General features: G+C 47.2%; 4 protein-coding genes across 4 annotated transcripts; 1 reads left to right on the top strand and 3 right to left on the bottom strand.

Annotated features, from left to right (window-relative positions):
• Positions 1–396: 396 nt before the first annotated feature.
• On the bottom strand, positions 397–1,477 carry P175DRAFT_0447913 (serine/threonine-protein kinase; the record flags this gene model as incomplete). Its single annotated transcript, XM_040894397.1, has 3 exons — positions 397–819; positions 881–1,096; positions 1,157–1,477. Coding segments are annotated over 3 exons (960 nt in total), but the record flags the coding sequence as incomplete, so codon positions are not given.
• A 380-nt stretch (positions 1,478–1,857) lies between these two features.
• Positions 1,858–3,492, top strand: P175DRAFT_0527150 (uncharacterized protein; the record flags this gene model as incomplete). Its single annotated transcript, XM_040899502.1, has 3 exons — positions 1,858–1,904; positions 1,979–3,404; positions 3,460–3,492. 3 exons carry the CDS (start codon positions 1,858–1,860, stop codon positions 3,490–3,492), a joined length of 1,506 nt encoding a protein of 501 aa, XP_040755096.1.
• A 3,199-nt stretch (positions 3,493–6,691) lies between these two features.
• Positions 6,692–11,465, bottom strand: P175DRAFT_0519743 (Pfs domain protein). The gene is made up of 5 exons (XM_040899122.1): positions 11,374–11,465; positions 10,653–11,292; positions 10,013–10,590; positions 9,300–9,947; positions 6,692–9,245 (listed from the first exon to the last, which is right to left on the bottom strand). Exons 2-5 carry the CDS (start codon positions 11,210–11,212, stop codon positions 6,889–6,891), a joined length of 4,143 nt encoding a protein of 1,380 aa, XP_040755097.1. The 5' UTR covers positions 11,213–11,292; positions 11,374–11,465; the 3' UTR covers positions 6,692–6,888.
• A 1,310-nt stretch (positions 11,466–12,775) lies between these two features.
• Positions 12,776–13,758, bottom strand: P175DRAFT_0527154 (uncharacterized protein; the record flags this gene model as incomplete). The annotated part of the gene is made up of 4 exons (XM_040899503.1): positions 12,776–12,817; positions 12,945–13,446; positions 13,505–13,563; positions 13,633–13,758. 4 exons carry the CDS (start codon positions 13,756–13,758, stop codon positions 12,776–12,778), a joined length of 729 nt encoding a protein of 242 aa, XP_040755098.1.
• Between the last annotated feature and the right edge of the window lie 698 nt (positions 13,759–14,456).

Raw genomic sequence — 14,456 nt, forward strand, 5'->3', positions numbered from 1 at the left:
ATCTTGCGTGGAATCCGGGCCTGTCTCGCGATCCATTGAGCCTCTGGTTTCTGGTTGACCATGTAACGAACGTGCGTCTGTTGGGGTGTGCTTGAGGTATTCTATGTCGGTCTCATCTGACTCTGCGCAAGGATCTGGCTTTCCAGCACGGCTAGTGGCCTGGGTCGTGCGCTTTCCCGTGTTTGAGGGGCTACGGATATTTTGCGGTGACTCAAACCAAGTATTTTGGCTATGGGGTGTTTGAGAAGGGGCCGGTGTTTTAGTCTCTTTAGGATCCTTCGAAATGGTGGTCGCTGGTGCTTTCGAAGGGATGGTGTCCCAAGATGCAAAATCTTCAGTTAATGAATCAACATTGGCCAAGGCGGATGATCTGAAATGTGGTGGTGCAGTCGATGCTGGATGCGACAGGGATTGGTCCATCCAGCTATGATTCAAGGCCTCCTGGGCTGTTATTCGGTCATCTGGAACAGGACACATCAAAGACAGGATGAAGTCAACCCCTAGCTGACTGACTCGAGCGGCGCGGAGGAGACTAGAAGGGAAGTTGCTCGGATTGTTCACATATCTTGCAAGCTGCCCTGGGCTTTTGAAGGTCGGTTCTTTCGTGAACATCTGGAACATGACTTCCCCAACAGCCCAAATATCGATCGCATATGGAAGACTGCGCTCGGTGAACCCGAGGAGCTCGGGGGCCATGTATCCAGGAGTTCCTTTCGTAGTCGTGGGAGCTCCAAGTCCGTCTTCGATACGTTTACTGATGCCGAAATCCGCGATCTTAACCCACCATTCATTTGGCGGGCAAGATTTCAAGAGAATATTCTAAAAACACGCAAAGGGCATTAGCGATGAATACTTTATGAAGGGAGGTTAGAACCCTGACATGTAATTTGAGATCTCGGTGAGTGAATTCATTCTCATGCATCAAGCGGAGCCCATCCAGGATTTGATATGTGATATCCTTGACCTCGGATTCGGAGAGTGGTGGACTGCGATGCACATACGTGTACAGATCACCCAGCTCAAGATATTCCATTGCGATGAACAGATGTGCAGGGCCTTTATACCACCCGAATGATTTGACAAACCACTCCTCATACTACCCGAGCCTTAGCAAATGATACCACGGGAAAGAAAACGTGGACAACACCGTACGAACCTTTCTCTGCGAGAATTTGGCAATGGCTTCTAACTCCCGGTAGCAGTCTAGTTGTGTGGAATGCTGATCAATCTCTATCTGCTTCACAGCCCGAACCTCGCCGTCCCCACGTCCTCCTTGAGTGCATTGTTCTAGCCAGACACTGCCAAAGCCTCCGCCTCCGATCCTTTTAACTCGGCGCCAGTGCTCTGATCGTGGCAGTGGCTGTCGTCGGGAACGCACCGAGCGTTGGTGGTAAGCGTGGACAGTTTCGATAGAGCAATCCGGCCGGAAGTGCGTTTCGAGCTCGGAATCTCGAACTAAATCTGGGATTTGGCTCATGAGGGTTTGCAAGCAGCAAAGGGTGGTGAATTCAAGATGCTGACGGGGAGAAGCTCGAGAGAGGGGACGAGTGACCCAATAATTAATATAACAATGTTACCAACCACATATAAGGAGCGGGGCGTGAAAGGACAAGAACTCCCCAATAAGAGAAGAATATGATCCAAGATGGCAGTGCTTTATGCGCAACCATTTGCTGTGAAGAGATAGATTTCTATTAGTGTCCTATACGAGGCTGAAACCCCCGCTCTCAGCTGGCAGCCGTCAGCTTCTGGGGCACAAAAAGTTGGAACTCATCACGGAGGTGCACAAGTGGAAAAAATTTGCAGCGAGTTAGGTTTCTGGATATCCCAGTCCTCTAGCAATTCGATTCCGGTATAATGGCAGACCCTCTCTCAATCCTCCAAACAGTCGACCTGTGCTTCAAGTAAGTCAGAATGGCAGCAATCAGCGAGTCTAATGTTCGATCCACACGGAGCTAACCAGCCTGCAAAATGGTAGATGGGGCGGAATATTGATCGAAGTATGCTCTGCATTTGTTCATGCGGAGAGAGAACTCGTTGAACAAGTGGTCCGCGTGAGAAACTATTGGGTACGTGCTGAGGTTCAATTGAAGCTGGTTCGAAGCATTGCCCACACGCTGGAGGAGGAGCACCAGAAAATCCAAAACGAGACGTTGGATGTGCTTGCAAACAAACTGAAGATTACGGTGGGTATTATCAAGTCAGTCACCAAGGATGATAGTGTACGGCGTGCCAAATATGCGTTGCTCCAGAAGAAGATCGAGAACGCAATCCGTGAACTCGAGGGTTGGCAGCAGATGTTTGACCCTTCCTGGTACTTGATTATGAAGGCGGCAACCTCTCAAATTGATTCCGAACTGAAGATGTATAACAAATCGGCCTCTCCCGATACCGTTGCTCCCATTTCCTCGGCGCAGGCGCTGAGACGTGCTTTGAATCCCGAGCCAGCCAGCACCGTGCCCATCTTTCTCCAGGCAAATGGGCTGGAGTCGCTTCAAATCCGGCATATACCTTTCTGTTCTGCGCAGCTGGGAATGCGAAATGATCCCACCAAGTCTCTGATCTTAGAGAGGTTCGACATTGGACCAGGAGGTAATGTGAAACAGGTCGAGAGAGACGTCCGAGATTTGGCCAGGAAGCTCACCAACTGCAACCCTCTTGAGTTTGGCCTGTTCAACTGCAAAGGAGTAGTTAAGCATTACGATGGAGGCATAGCCCCTGACTTACCTAGTGCATTCACTTTCATCTTTCGAATGCCGCCTGGATTTTCGGGGCCTCGCAGTCTGCGTAGTTGTCTTCAGGGGACGAGAACATCCGACTCGCTTTCAGATCGGTTTAGGCTAGCAAACGAGCTCGCAAGATCTGTCGGCTACGTTCATACGTTTGGGTTTGTTCACAAGAACATTCGTCCCGAGACAATCTTAGTCCTGCAAAGGAATGAAGATTCGTCAACCGACTCTGCATTCCTTCTTGGCTTTGATAGTTTCCGCACCGCTGAAGGCAAGACATCACGCAGCGCCAATGCCGCCTGGGAAAGATGTCTATACCAGCACCCCAGTCGTATGGGTTCGGTTGCGAAGGAGGATTATATTATGCAGCATGATATATACAGTCTAGGCGTCTGCCTGTTGGAACTGGGGATGTGGGAGTCGTTTATAGAATACGACAGCAAGGGAGGCATCTCTCCTACTTCTCGTCTGGGAGAAGAGATTTCCCCTCAGCTATTCAAAGAAACTTTGCTATCTATGGCTCGCAGAGAACTAAAGAGCCGAATGGGGACCATGTACTCTGAGGTCGTCGAGACATGCCTGACGAGTCTGGATCCGGGCAACGCGGATTTTGGCGACGAGAGTGAGTTTCAAGATGAAGATGGGATACAGGTGGGAGTTCGGTATATTGAGAAGGTAAGAAAAACTCGAAGGATATATCAAAATCCATTCAATACTGACCCTTGACCAGGTTACAATGCGACTCAGTAACATCTCCGTTTGATCTTTCTCTTTCCGTTCGCGAACTGGGCTTATCATCCTGACGCACTGATGTTAAATTCCTATCTCTTTGAGTTAAATTTCATTTATACCATAATGTTTAGCGGCAACCTTGTATTGCCTATGCTTCCGTTAAGTGGATAGGGATCTCTGAATGATACACTGATATATAGCTATATCACTTACTAAGGAGTTCTCTCTGAACAGTCAATCCATGTTCCTAGAATGACCTCTGCCCGTTTTCTCCCAGAATTCACACACGAGTTCATCCCTTATGTACCCAAAACAGTATCCGGAAGGCGCGTAAACCACGTTCTGTGGAGGGATCATCGAGCATTTCGTGCGTGCCGCTTTATGGCGACAGTGATCTCCGTTGACACGAGAGCAGGTTCCCGATATGAGATGACTGGGGCAGCAAAAGGCATTAGGGAAGGTAAAATGAGAATACACCGATGGACTTGATCATCAGACGCACAAGGCTGGCAAAAGGTCCGTGATAGGCAGGTAAGAATATCCCACCGCGCGAGGCTCTCGTTTATCACCCGACACGTAGCATTTCGTGTGCATACAGCCAGTCAGATGGGCTGTGTGAGGGGAAGACTATATTAATGGGCACATCTATCGCAAGGGTTGTTGTGCGGATTAGGTTCCTATTGCTGCACGTTAAAAAGCAACGTGCGAGCAAGGCAAACCCCTCCTTGGAATGGAAGATAGTGGCCCAACAAATAGTGCATTCGGCTTCATATCATAAGCTTGAGCGACATTTTATCCAATAAATTATGCTGTGTTGGCGTTGGTTAAGGATCTTTGACGTAGGCGGGTGACACCGGATAGTGAGGGAATGGATAACACCCAAGTACTCCCTCGCCTTATAATTACGCGAGACGGACTCGAAGAAAGAAGAATAACGAGTCTTGAACATAAAATATGAAGGGTTGTATACTTTGTCCGAACACGCTCTTCAACACCTGCACAGAACACCGCCAGAATGGTTAAAGGAACCGCGGACCTATCGACCGCCCCATCAAACGGGCCATCGCAGAAGGACCAGGCGCAGACAGTCAAGGATGCATTCGAAAACTTGAGAACATTTGCGTCTTCGACGAGCTTGAAAGGCGCGCTGACGATATTGGACGAGATGGCTGCGCTTCGCTCGCGGTTAGGGGAGACGGAGAGCGAGTTGGCCCAGGCCAAAGAGGAAATCACGAAGAAGGAAGAACTCCACAATATCGCGATTAGCCAGATGGTCAAAGCAAACCAGACCGAGATTGCTAAGCAAGAGTCCATGGTGCTGCAGGTGAAATCGCTAGAAGAAGCTGTCAAGGACAAGGACAAGTTGCTTCAAGAGCGGGACTCGAAAGTAAACGAACTGGGCCAGGAAATCAACGACTTGAAAGAATCATGCAAGAACGAAAAATCGAAGCTGGAAAAGGCGAGTGAGGATATCAAGGCCCTCGAGAACCAGTCGGAAGAAAAGGAAAACACGCTTGGTAGAATGAAAAAAGCCGGCTCGGAGCTCAAAAGGCAGGTTTCAACGCAAAATACCAAAATCGAAGAATTGGTAACCAAGGCGACAACCCTGGAGAACTCACTGAAGGATAGTCAGGGGGAGCTTCAAAAGCTACAGGGTTTAATGGCTGGTTATCATGTGGAAGACGAGGAGCCGATGTATTTCCCCTGGGCTGATGGAGGGTTCTATGATACTGACTGACCATGTTAGGATTGATCGCTTCGACGATCTTTGGGATTATGCCACCAAGGAGATTTACTCCTTGCTGAAAGACGATCTTCCCGATCAAAATCTTCAGGTCCGTCGCCAACTGGAGCACAAAACACAGAGGCTAATTTACTCTCTATGAATACAGAATTCCCAGGCCTGGGTCCATTTTGGAGGCGAGACAGAGGAGACACTCGGACGATATAACATGGCCATTCCTCCCTCCAATACAAATGCGGCCAAAGGAATCCGCTTGGTGATCGTGCTGGCCCTTCTCGCAAAACTGATAGATTACTGGATTTTTCAACCGACCTATATCTTGCCACCAACGGGCGATTTCCGGGAATTTTCGGCTAACCTGGCCGAGCACGACGTTGAAAAGGAGTCGGTTTGCCGGTCATTACTGCTGTCTGTGAAACCGGACCTGCAGATGGAAAAACAGGAAGAAGGTGTAAAGCAAGTGGTGGACACAGTTTCTTCGGTGCTTTCCCTCATACTCCCGGACAGCAAGCATGGGGAAATGAAGGAAAAGCTTGAAAAGATTACCCGGAAGGCTGCTGCGGTTTGGAGCCCATTACAGAGAGCCAAGTGCAGGTATGAGACTGATTTTGAGCCACTTCGCTGGGGCGATCATGACTGGGCGCCCTTTGTCTTCCCCGACGCTCCCAACCCGGAGGAGTCCCAGGGAAATGGAGTATACGAAAGAAAAATTCTTACGGTCTTCCCTCGCATATCGCGGATCAGCGATGGACGCCGCCAGGGTATCACGGTGGTTCAACAAGTATGCAGCTCGATGCCACAATATTTAGCGGCGGAGCAAGAGATGACACAGGAACTGCGTAGTCCCACGGGAAGGCGATTGACGAGGCAGCGAGGGAGGAGACAGTCCATCCAAGTCAACGGGATGGGCTAACGGAATGTAATCTTTTGGAAGAATACGAAGCCGGAATGGCGGAAGGAGCTTCGCGTCTGGCTCCGCCCTTGGCGCATCTTTTGCTCCGTTTGGCTGCTCTGGGATCCCAATATTTGATATTTCCAGCAAAATCCATGTCGTACTTAGTTACATATGTATATTGGATGTATGGGTGGGCTACCGACCCTCAGGTTAGCGGTGTCAACGACAATTGTTCAAGGCAAAAAGTTACCCTGGATCTAGTCTCCGTCATCATCGATTCTTTCCACGCGGCGCCAAAAGTAGCTGGCATTATGGCGACGAGCGCAAGAAATCTGAATGAAGAGAACATTGTCATAAAACAGAAGATGGAGAAAGTGGAATAGAAATAGTCTGCGGCCCCTGATAAGAATGGCGCTGTGGAGGATTTTAAACCTTCCTAGATACTGAGAGGGATTCATAGAATGATTTCCCACGCTTTTATACTGTCAATTTTGGATATACCTCAAGAGACAGCATGGGCTGTAATGGCTGCCTTGTTTAACGGGCTATACCAAAATAGTTTCCTGGGCATTCATATACCAAACTGGGCTTGCTTGGTAGATCTAACATCACAGAAGGCGGACGCGGAATTTGTCAGAGAACGAGAGTTCTTGACTCTATAAAGTGAAGCCTGTTAGATATAAACACATTCCCGTCACGATAGTGGTATTGGAAAAGAGAGTCATGTAGTCTTCCTAATAGGTGTTTTTCAATCAGGAGCTTTCGGCGTACCCGAAGACAATTATTTCCTAATATTCTGGATAGAGACTTGCTAGAGCTTCGAGGAGAAAGTTTCTGGCATATATTGCTGCGGTAGCTGCAGCATATGCCTGCCATTGGTTGTTCTTGTGGGAATCGGCGTAGTCTGATATCCCTCTAATCACGACACATGGGAAGCTGCTGTTCATAAGCCCAGCCGATTCCATCTCGAAGCAGAGAAAATTGTTCTTTTGAAGAAGTTTGTCTCGCACGGAGGCATCCTTAATCACAGAGTTTCCAGATGCGATAGTGCCGTAAAAAACATGTGGGCCAGTTCTTTCTCGATTTCCAGGACTGCGCAGTATCAGCTCATCGTCCCGGCAATTTTGACAAGCATCACTACCATCGATAGATTCGTGGCTGTAGCCTGAGTTGTAAAAACGATCAAGCTCCTCTCCAGGGTACGGTACCGGCACTTCGCTGGGCTGGTGGTGTTCAAGTGGCATCCCGTGCGATGGCATAACATTCAGAGCGTTCAAAAGTATTTCAGGAGGAGGGTTGAGATACCCAACGGGTTCGAACCCTTTTGCAGTAAACTTTCCCATGTCATATTGTATGACACCTCCGTGATATTTTTCCGGTTTGCTGACGACGATATCACCCAGTCGGATATCGTTTTGCGCATTTGGTATGCCTCCTCCGATACCTACCATCAAGCCAATTTTGATATTCGGAAATTTACTCATCATCCTTGTGGCAGCAACGGCAGCTGCGTTATTTCCGTATCTCCCCATCGGAAGACAAGTAACTACCACATTATGGATGCCAATCCGACCTAGTGTATACAGATTGTGATCTGAACCATGCCCATATCCTCTATCGTAGGTGGTGTCCAGCATTTTAAGAGCAAGATCAAATTCAGTCTTGATTGCGCACAACCATCCTACACTGTATTCTCGCCCTGAAGGTTTAGAATATGGCATCACCATAGATAGTGAGTTTAATATAATTGTTCGACGCCAGTGGTTCTCCTCCGGTAAGGTATTGGTTTTGGGGTTTGGCTGAGGATTGCTTCGAACGTTTACCAGGCCTGCGATGTGACCAGGGGTATTTGGATGAAGGCAAGGGCGCTTTCTATCTTGCAAGTCTTCATCATGGTTTCGAAGCCTTTTTGTTGAGATTTGCTGGTGGTCGGTGATGGTACTCGATGGTGAACTTTGGCTTTGGCCGATCCCACTATCAATGGAAGGACTGTGAGTAGTCTCAGATGAGCTCTGCCTCAAGACTGTATTTGTAAAATTTATCCGAGGAAGCATAGACTTGGAGCGCTGACCAAATATAACTGCACCGTGTTCCAAGAGCTCATTAGGACTTCTGAAAGCGTTATCTTGGTCCTCGAGGCAACTCTCTGGGAGTAAGACTTGAACTCTCTCACAGATACTAGATGCAAGGGAGCCCTGGCATTGACACGCTTCAAATGTTTTTTCTGGGGTATGCCAAATAAGCTTATTCACAATTCGCCAGGGTCTAGTCTTTGAGCTTCCCTTCTTTTTGAGAATCTCTTGAATGTCGCTCACACAAACCGCAAGGAAGTCGAGTCCCTTTGGCACAGTAGCCCAGGCCTGGCAGACATTCTGCGGATAGGTTGGTTGGATAATCTCTCCAAACCCATCACCAAATAATGTTATCGCGTGGATGGAGCAGGTAAAGTCTATTAAGGCTCTGCATTCTAGCTGAATGTCAACTCGGTGTGGAGAGAATAGATCTTCGTTTGTAGCCATATCCATAAAGTCAAAGCCTTCTAGAGTGTCGATAGTCTTTACCCTAAGTCCCATTTCCTTCTCAGCAGATATACTCTCTTGATGGGCAATTACCTGTTCCATGAGGTGAAACAAATCTTCCACTCTGTCCTTTAAACGGACGAATTCTTGCTCCTTCTTCGAAATTGCTCTGCTGGCTTGTCCATCCGTTTTAGAGTACAATCGGATGTTTTTGTTTATATCATGCTTGAGGAACGCAAGAGCAGCGGATTTTGCGGAATTACAAGAACCCTGTACTTCTTGCAATTGATCCCATTTGAACAGCAGTCTGTCGCGGAAGTCATCATCGGTTACATCGTGATTCAACGATGCCCGAAGTAGATGTAATAGAGCGCTAGCACCATCAACAAGCCAGCTGCGTCTGTCACGGACATCATAGAGTACAACGAACTTCCGAGAAATCCACTTTAGTTTATCCAGATAGTCGTCTGAGCCAAAATATGGTGATTTATCCTGGTTGCCGTATACCGCCGCTGGGCCTCTTTGTAAGAGCTTTCCGCGCATGATAACTACATTCTCAAAATCGCCGCCTGCCGATGGCCCCAAAAGGCCTGACCACTCAATAGTATATTTCGCTTTTGAAGAACCTGCACATCCTTAGTCAGAGTTGGGTATGGGATTCGATTTGGACCTGCACCCACCAATGTAACTCGTGGCATCGGAGCACCATCCTAGCGCATGCCGACTTTTCTCTAGCAAAGGCATACTGAGCCTTTCTGGATAAAGGCCTTCCATATTATTTATTTGGGAATCTGTATAGGACATGTATGAACCATCCGGCTTGAAAATAAGATGCCAGATTACCATATCCGCGGTCACTTTTGTTGGGATCATCACCGAGTGGAAACCCTTGAGGAAAACTTTTCCATCCCACACTGTGACACGGGGGGCTTTGCCTAGGGCTGCCATAATGTTCAGTGGAACTTCAAGCCCGGTATTTGATTCCGACCGGCGTAAGATTGGGTATCCCCTAACAATCACAGGGCTGCTAAATATGCCGTGCCAGCAGCCCCCGGGGGAAGGAGGAAAGCTCTCCCTTTGCACGTCAAGTTGGAATTCGAACTGAAAGGAAATGGGGCCTTCTGAAGTTGCCTCTTTGTGACAACACGAAACAGTAGGCGTGCAGATAATGAGACTTTTTGGATTATAGGAGGAACGAAGACTAGCACCCAGCCATGCAAATTGTTCGCCAATTTCCGCAATAGCCCATGCTGTTCCTTGGACTTCGATTTGAAACCGATTTCCCCGGGTAGTAGCAGCTAATATTGTTCCATCACATAGCTGTGTACCTAGGGCTAGCTATTAGCTTATTAAGATTGAGGGAATTTCGCCAACGGAAACACAGGGTACTTACTGTATGTATCCTGGTTACCGGTGACCTTCTTGACAAGATCAAGAATATCCTGCCCTGTAAGTGGCCACGTCTGTCGCATGTAGGAAGAACAGGGCAGCGCCTGCGCATGATCTAGGGAACCAGTCAAGGTAATAGCTGCTTCCAAAACCTCATCTATTGTTTCCTTGTATTCCCGCTCCCGAAAGAACTGCAGGGGATCCCAGTTTATATCAAAAGTCGCCTTATATTCTTCTGATGGTTTGTGTCTACTAACCAAACGGAGCTTTGGAAAGGCTTCTATTATCTTAGTTCTGATTCTTCCCATACAGTCTGGTTTTGATACTGGGAGAACGATCTCTTTTCCTACACGCTCAAGAAACCATCTGTATGCCGGTGACCTCAAAATGGTGTCACAATAATCAGAAATTTGCTGCGAAGGTGCCCCAGTATCAGGTCTTGGGGCAATGTTTTCTAAAATTTGCAGCCAGTTTTCGACTAGCTCTTCTCGGCGTATCTTGTTGCTTTTATCCTTCTTTTCTTCGTGAGCATCATGAAATTGTTCATTTTGATAGGTGTCTTTGAAGATTTTGAAAATGTCCCTAGAAAAGATCAGTTTGATGGCGGAAAGTTTTCATCTTTATTCTAACACGAGAATCCTTACTCTCGATACTTGTGCAAAAATACCATCACTTCATAGTGGAGGGGAGTCGGTGCTTTATAGCCCAATTTCAGCGACAAGGCTTTGAGTAAATCCGGCATTATCAAGGATAGCCGGTTTATCGTTTCATTATCGAGGAGGACCGCATGAATCCTGTAGAACAGGGCTTTTGAGACCCTTGATATATCGTCAAAATCGAATAATTGTGAAGTTTCGGAGGAGACGCTTTCCGTTTCATCTGCTTCGCAATTTCTCTCACTTGGCCCGCCTTCCAGGAAGCGATACACTCTTGGGCAATGAATTTTCCTCGACTTTTCATATGAAGTTTGCGAACTGGCATCCAGGGGGAGGGGAAGAGATGAGGCATTGTCCAACCCAGCCTCATTACTTCCAATTGTTGTTTGATTGTCGGAACTCCTTCCGAATCTGCAGATGTCCTCTAAAAACGCGATATCTATTTGCAGTGGTGTTAAATTTGCTTTCATATGCTGAACATCCACCGCTATTTTCCGCTTATTTGATTCAAGAACCAGAGCATCCACTCCCATCAGGGGTTGATTCATAGCTGAGAGATTTTGATTCTCCCAAATTAAACTGATCACCTGTGCCTCGGCTTCATTTACCGATAATTCAACTGAGATGTCTAGTGAATTTTGATTAGGTTGTTGAAGCAATATCTTTATAGATGCATCACATGGATCGGGGCTAGGGTTCTTTGACGAACTGGGTGAGCGAAGGCCATGCGGCCGCGGATCTTCTGAGGAATATTTGAAAGTACCCTGTAAATATAGTCCAGGGTTCTTTGTCCTATAGGGCATCTCGGATTTCCTGGTCGCCTGTGCCCGGAGCCATGGTTTCGCACTGTTTCTGAGGAACTCCCCTTGCGCCGGAACTCTCTTATACTGTTGTTTTCTAGTGATGATCTTGTCAGGTCCATTTGTCTCTCATAATATACAGGGAGTTATACGTTTTATGGACTCGATAGTCCCATGACTTGTAGTGTTGACGGCCACTAATTCGCTTTACCTGGGGAGAATTTCGTTGAATTTCAGGCTTCAACGACTCCCAATCGAGTTGTGACATTGTAGTCAAATCTCCAAGTTCTGGGCTTTATGCACACAGAAAAACAGGGACAGCAACAATAGGGCACCGAAAGTATTTTTGTTAAGGATTCTGCGTTCAGAATATCTAATCTGACTCGGAAAGAATCTCGCAGGAGGTCGACGTCGTTGAGCGAGTTTCAGCCTCGTCCTTTAGCCTCATCCGCCAGGCTGTCGGCACACGTGATACAAGGCTGCGTCGACGTATATGAGATATTTTGTTTCGCTTTATGCCATGTACCTAGCGTACGTTTCTTAAGCAATCTGCGGACTTATGTACGTGCTCTGGGATGCCCCCCGACATTGAATTTCCTACTCGTAGCCTACTGGGTAGTAGGAGAATAACAACCCGATTTGGATACTATGTATAGCATTTCCTTATTGGTCCAATTTATGTTGCGTTGGGCTGAAAGAGATTCCTCTTGTCAAGTATTATCCAGTCCCCATCCAAGTCTCACTTGATCGTTCAAGGGAAGAAAAGAAAGCAGCGATATCAGGAAGTTTTGTTTGTCGAAGCGAGTGACCCCAGTGACACTCTGCAAGTGGAGTAGGCACATGAGGTTAAACAGATGCCCATGGTAGAATAACCAGCTTATACTCCGCAGCTCTATTGCAGATCCGTACGCCGTCAGTCTTTTGTGGAGTTCTAGCCTTGTTGTGGCCTGTCGAGGTGAATCTTCTCGAACCCTAGCCAGCGGTTGGATTTACCCAGTATTACAGCCTCCCAAGGTGCTACCGCAATTTTTAATCATCCTGGAATTATTTGTTAGAAGTTTACATTTTCTCTACTAAGATTAAATAGCCTTGTATACCTTGGACACTTGGTAGGGAATTATACATCAATGGTATAAAATTGGCTCCAAATATGTGCATGACCGCGAGTTTTCAATCTAACTAGGTAAGCCAACACAGACAACCCGAGTGGACTGAGTATGGAATATAACTGACAAACCCTCATAACCAGAAAAGACAGCAGATGCTAGGGGAACGGAATGCCCAAGAAACAACCTAGATTCGGGCCAGCCTTCAATGGCGCGCGAAGACGTTGAGCAAAGGTAAAGTATCTCGCTAAAAATGCACATTCAAAACAAGAAGTCAAGTCAGCAATAAGCTTTTAAGAAAAGGGGAGGGGAGTGATGAATACGGAGCCATCAATCAAGCCTTATGATAGCTAGTTTCTAGCCTGTCTGGCTACAATGGTGGGTGGCTGCTTGGGAAGCATTCCAATCTCCTCGAGCTTTTCAGCACACTCCTCCAGGCCTTCAAACCATGGACCATGCCTCATTTGATTGCTAACTGCCCATTCCCACGCTGGCCACATACACTCGGGCAAACCAGATGGGTCTCCCTGGCTCATTTCTCCCCGTAAGCATGACAACCAGTAAGTCCACAGGCTCTTGGCCCCCGGGAACTCGGCGTCGCGACAGCTGAGGTAAATAAGAGCTTCGGCAAATTTCATGGGTTTAGCAACAATGACTTTCCCAAAAAGATGTTTGTTGCTGTCGTCGACCTTCACATTAGAATTCCGAGCGACCTCAGACGCTGTCGTGAAGAAGGAGCTATCTCCTTCAACGGGGCCAAGTTCGAATCTGGGAAAGAACCAGAGAAAGTCAGACTTTTTGTGCAGGTTAACTGTTGAGCCCTTCAGCTGGCCAATATGAGACGGGGGATACAAGTGTTCTGCGGGAGGAGGGTGGCTCCCGGTGCAAAAATTGGGGCAGTCTGCACTCATGGTGCATTCCAGATAGCCCTCACCCCCCGAGGGTTTGGTATGCCTTCTCCATTTCGTCGTCTTCGATAATGAATCGGATTGCCTAAAGGTACGGTTAATTCTTCACTTAGTTCACAGCATAGTAGGAGACCCTTAGGGGGGTTTGACTTACATATGGACGATCTCCGGTTCCGAACACATGCAAAGCGTGCTCGCCCCAGAGGGCAGCGAGAATGCCGGCGTCATGCAGGGTTTGGGCAACGGCAGCCACCAAGATCTGTTGCAACTGGTCAGCCATTTTGTTTATATGCACAGTGGATTCAGATTGCCTATTATAAATGAAGAAATTTGGGCAGCTTGTGTTGTGTTGTGTTGTGTGATTCAGAGGTCGAGGATTGTATACGTTGAGTGATCGATGATGTTCAATTCTCCAGGGCTACACGGTAGTATTTATATTCTTTTTCCTCGGTCGAAATTCTCTTGGAGTATTCATAAAACACCATTGCTTCTTTCACTCATCAAGGCTGTGCTATTTGATGTCACGAAGGCTGTCCTTTCAACACTATTCATAGGTCTGCAATCGAACAAGGACTTGATCAAGGTGCAGCCAAACCCGGGAGTCTTACAATGCCCTTTGTTTTATTAAAAAACAAAGAAGTTTCAGATCTTGTCCTCCAAGCTCTGCTCTACTTTTACTCCTAGAAATGCATGCTGAAGGTGATGTTCTTTGAGGCGAGACAAGTTTTTAGCATACTTCAAGATTTCAAACGTGAATCTTAACTGTCTTTTAAACAAAACAGACTGAGTATTGTTGTCCGAGGTTAGCTGAGTCCTATGAAGATGTTTTCAAAGAGAAATGGAGTAAGCAGGTAGCTTTAAAGGGAGGTGGCTTGTAGATGAAGGTATTCTATTGTTGTTGATTCTGAGGAATCTAATAATGGTAATCATCTAGTGTGTTTAACCAAAGGTAGGGAAAAATCACAGGAATCACAAATT

Source organism: Aspergillus ochraceoroseus (assembly GCF_002846915.1).
Source record: "Aspergillus ochraceoroseus IBT 24754 chromosome Unknown P175scaffold_1, whole genome shotgun sequence".
NCBI lineage: Eukaryota > Fungi > Ascomycota > Eurotiomycetes > Eurotiales > Aspergillaceae > Aspergillus > Aspergillus ochraceoroseus.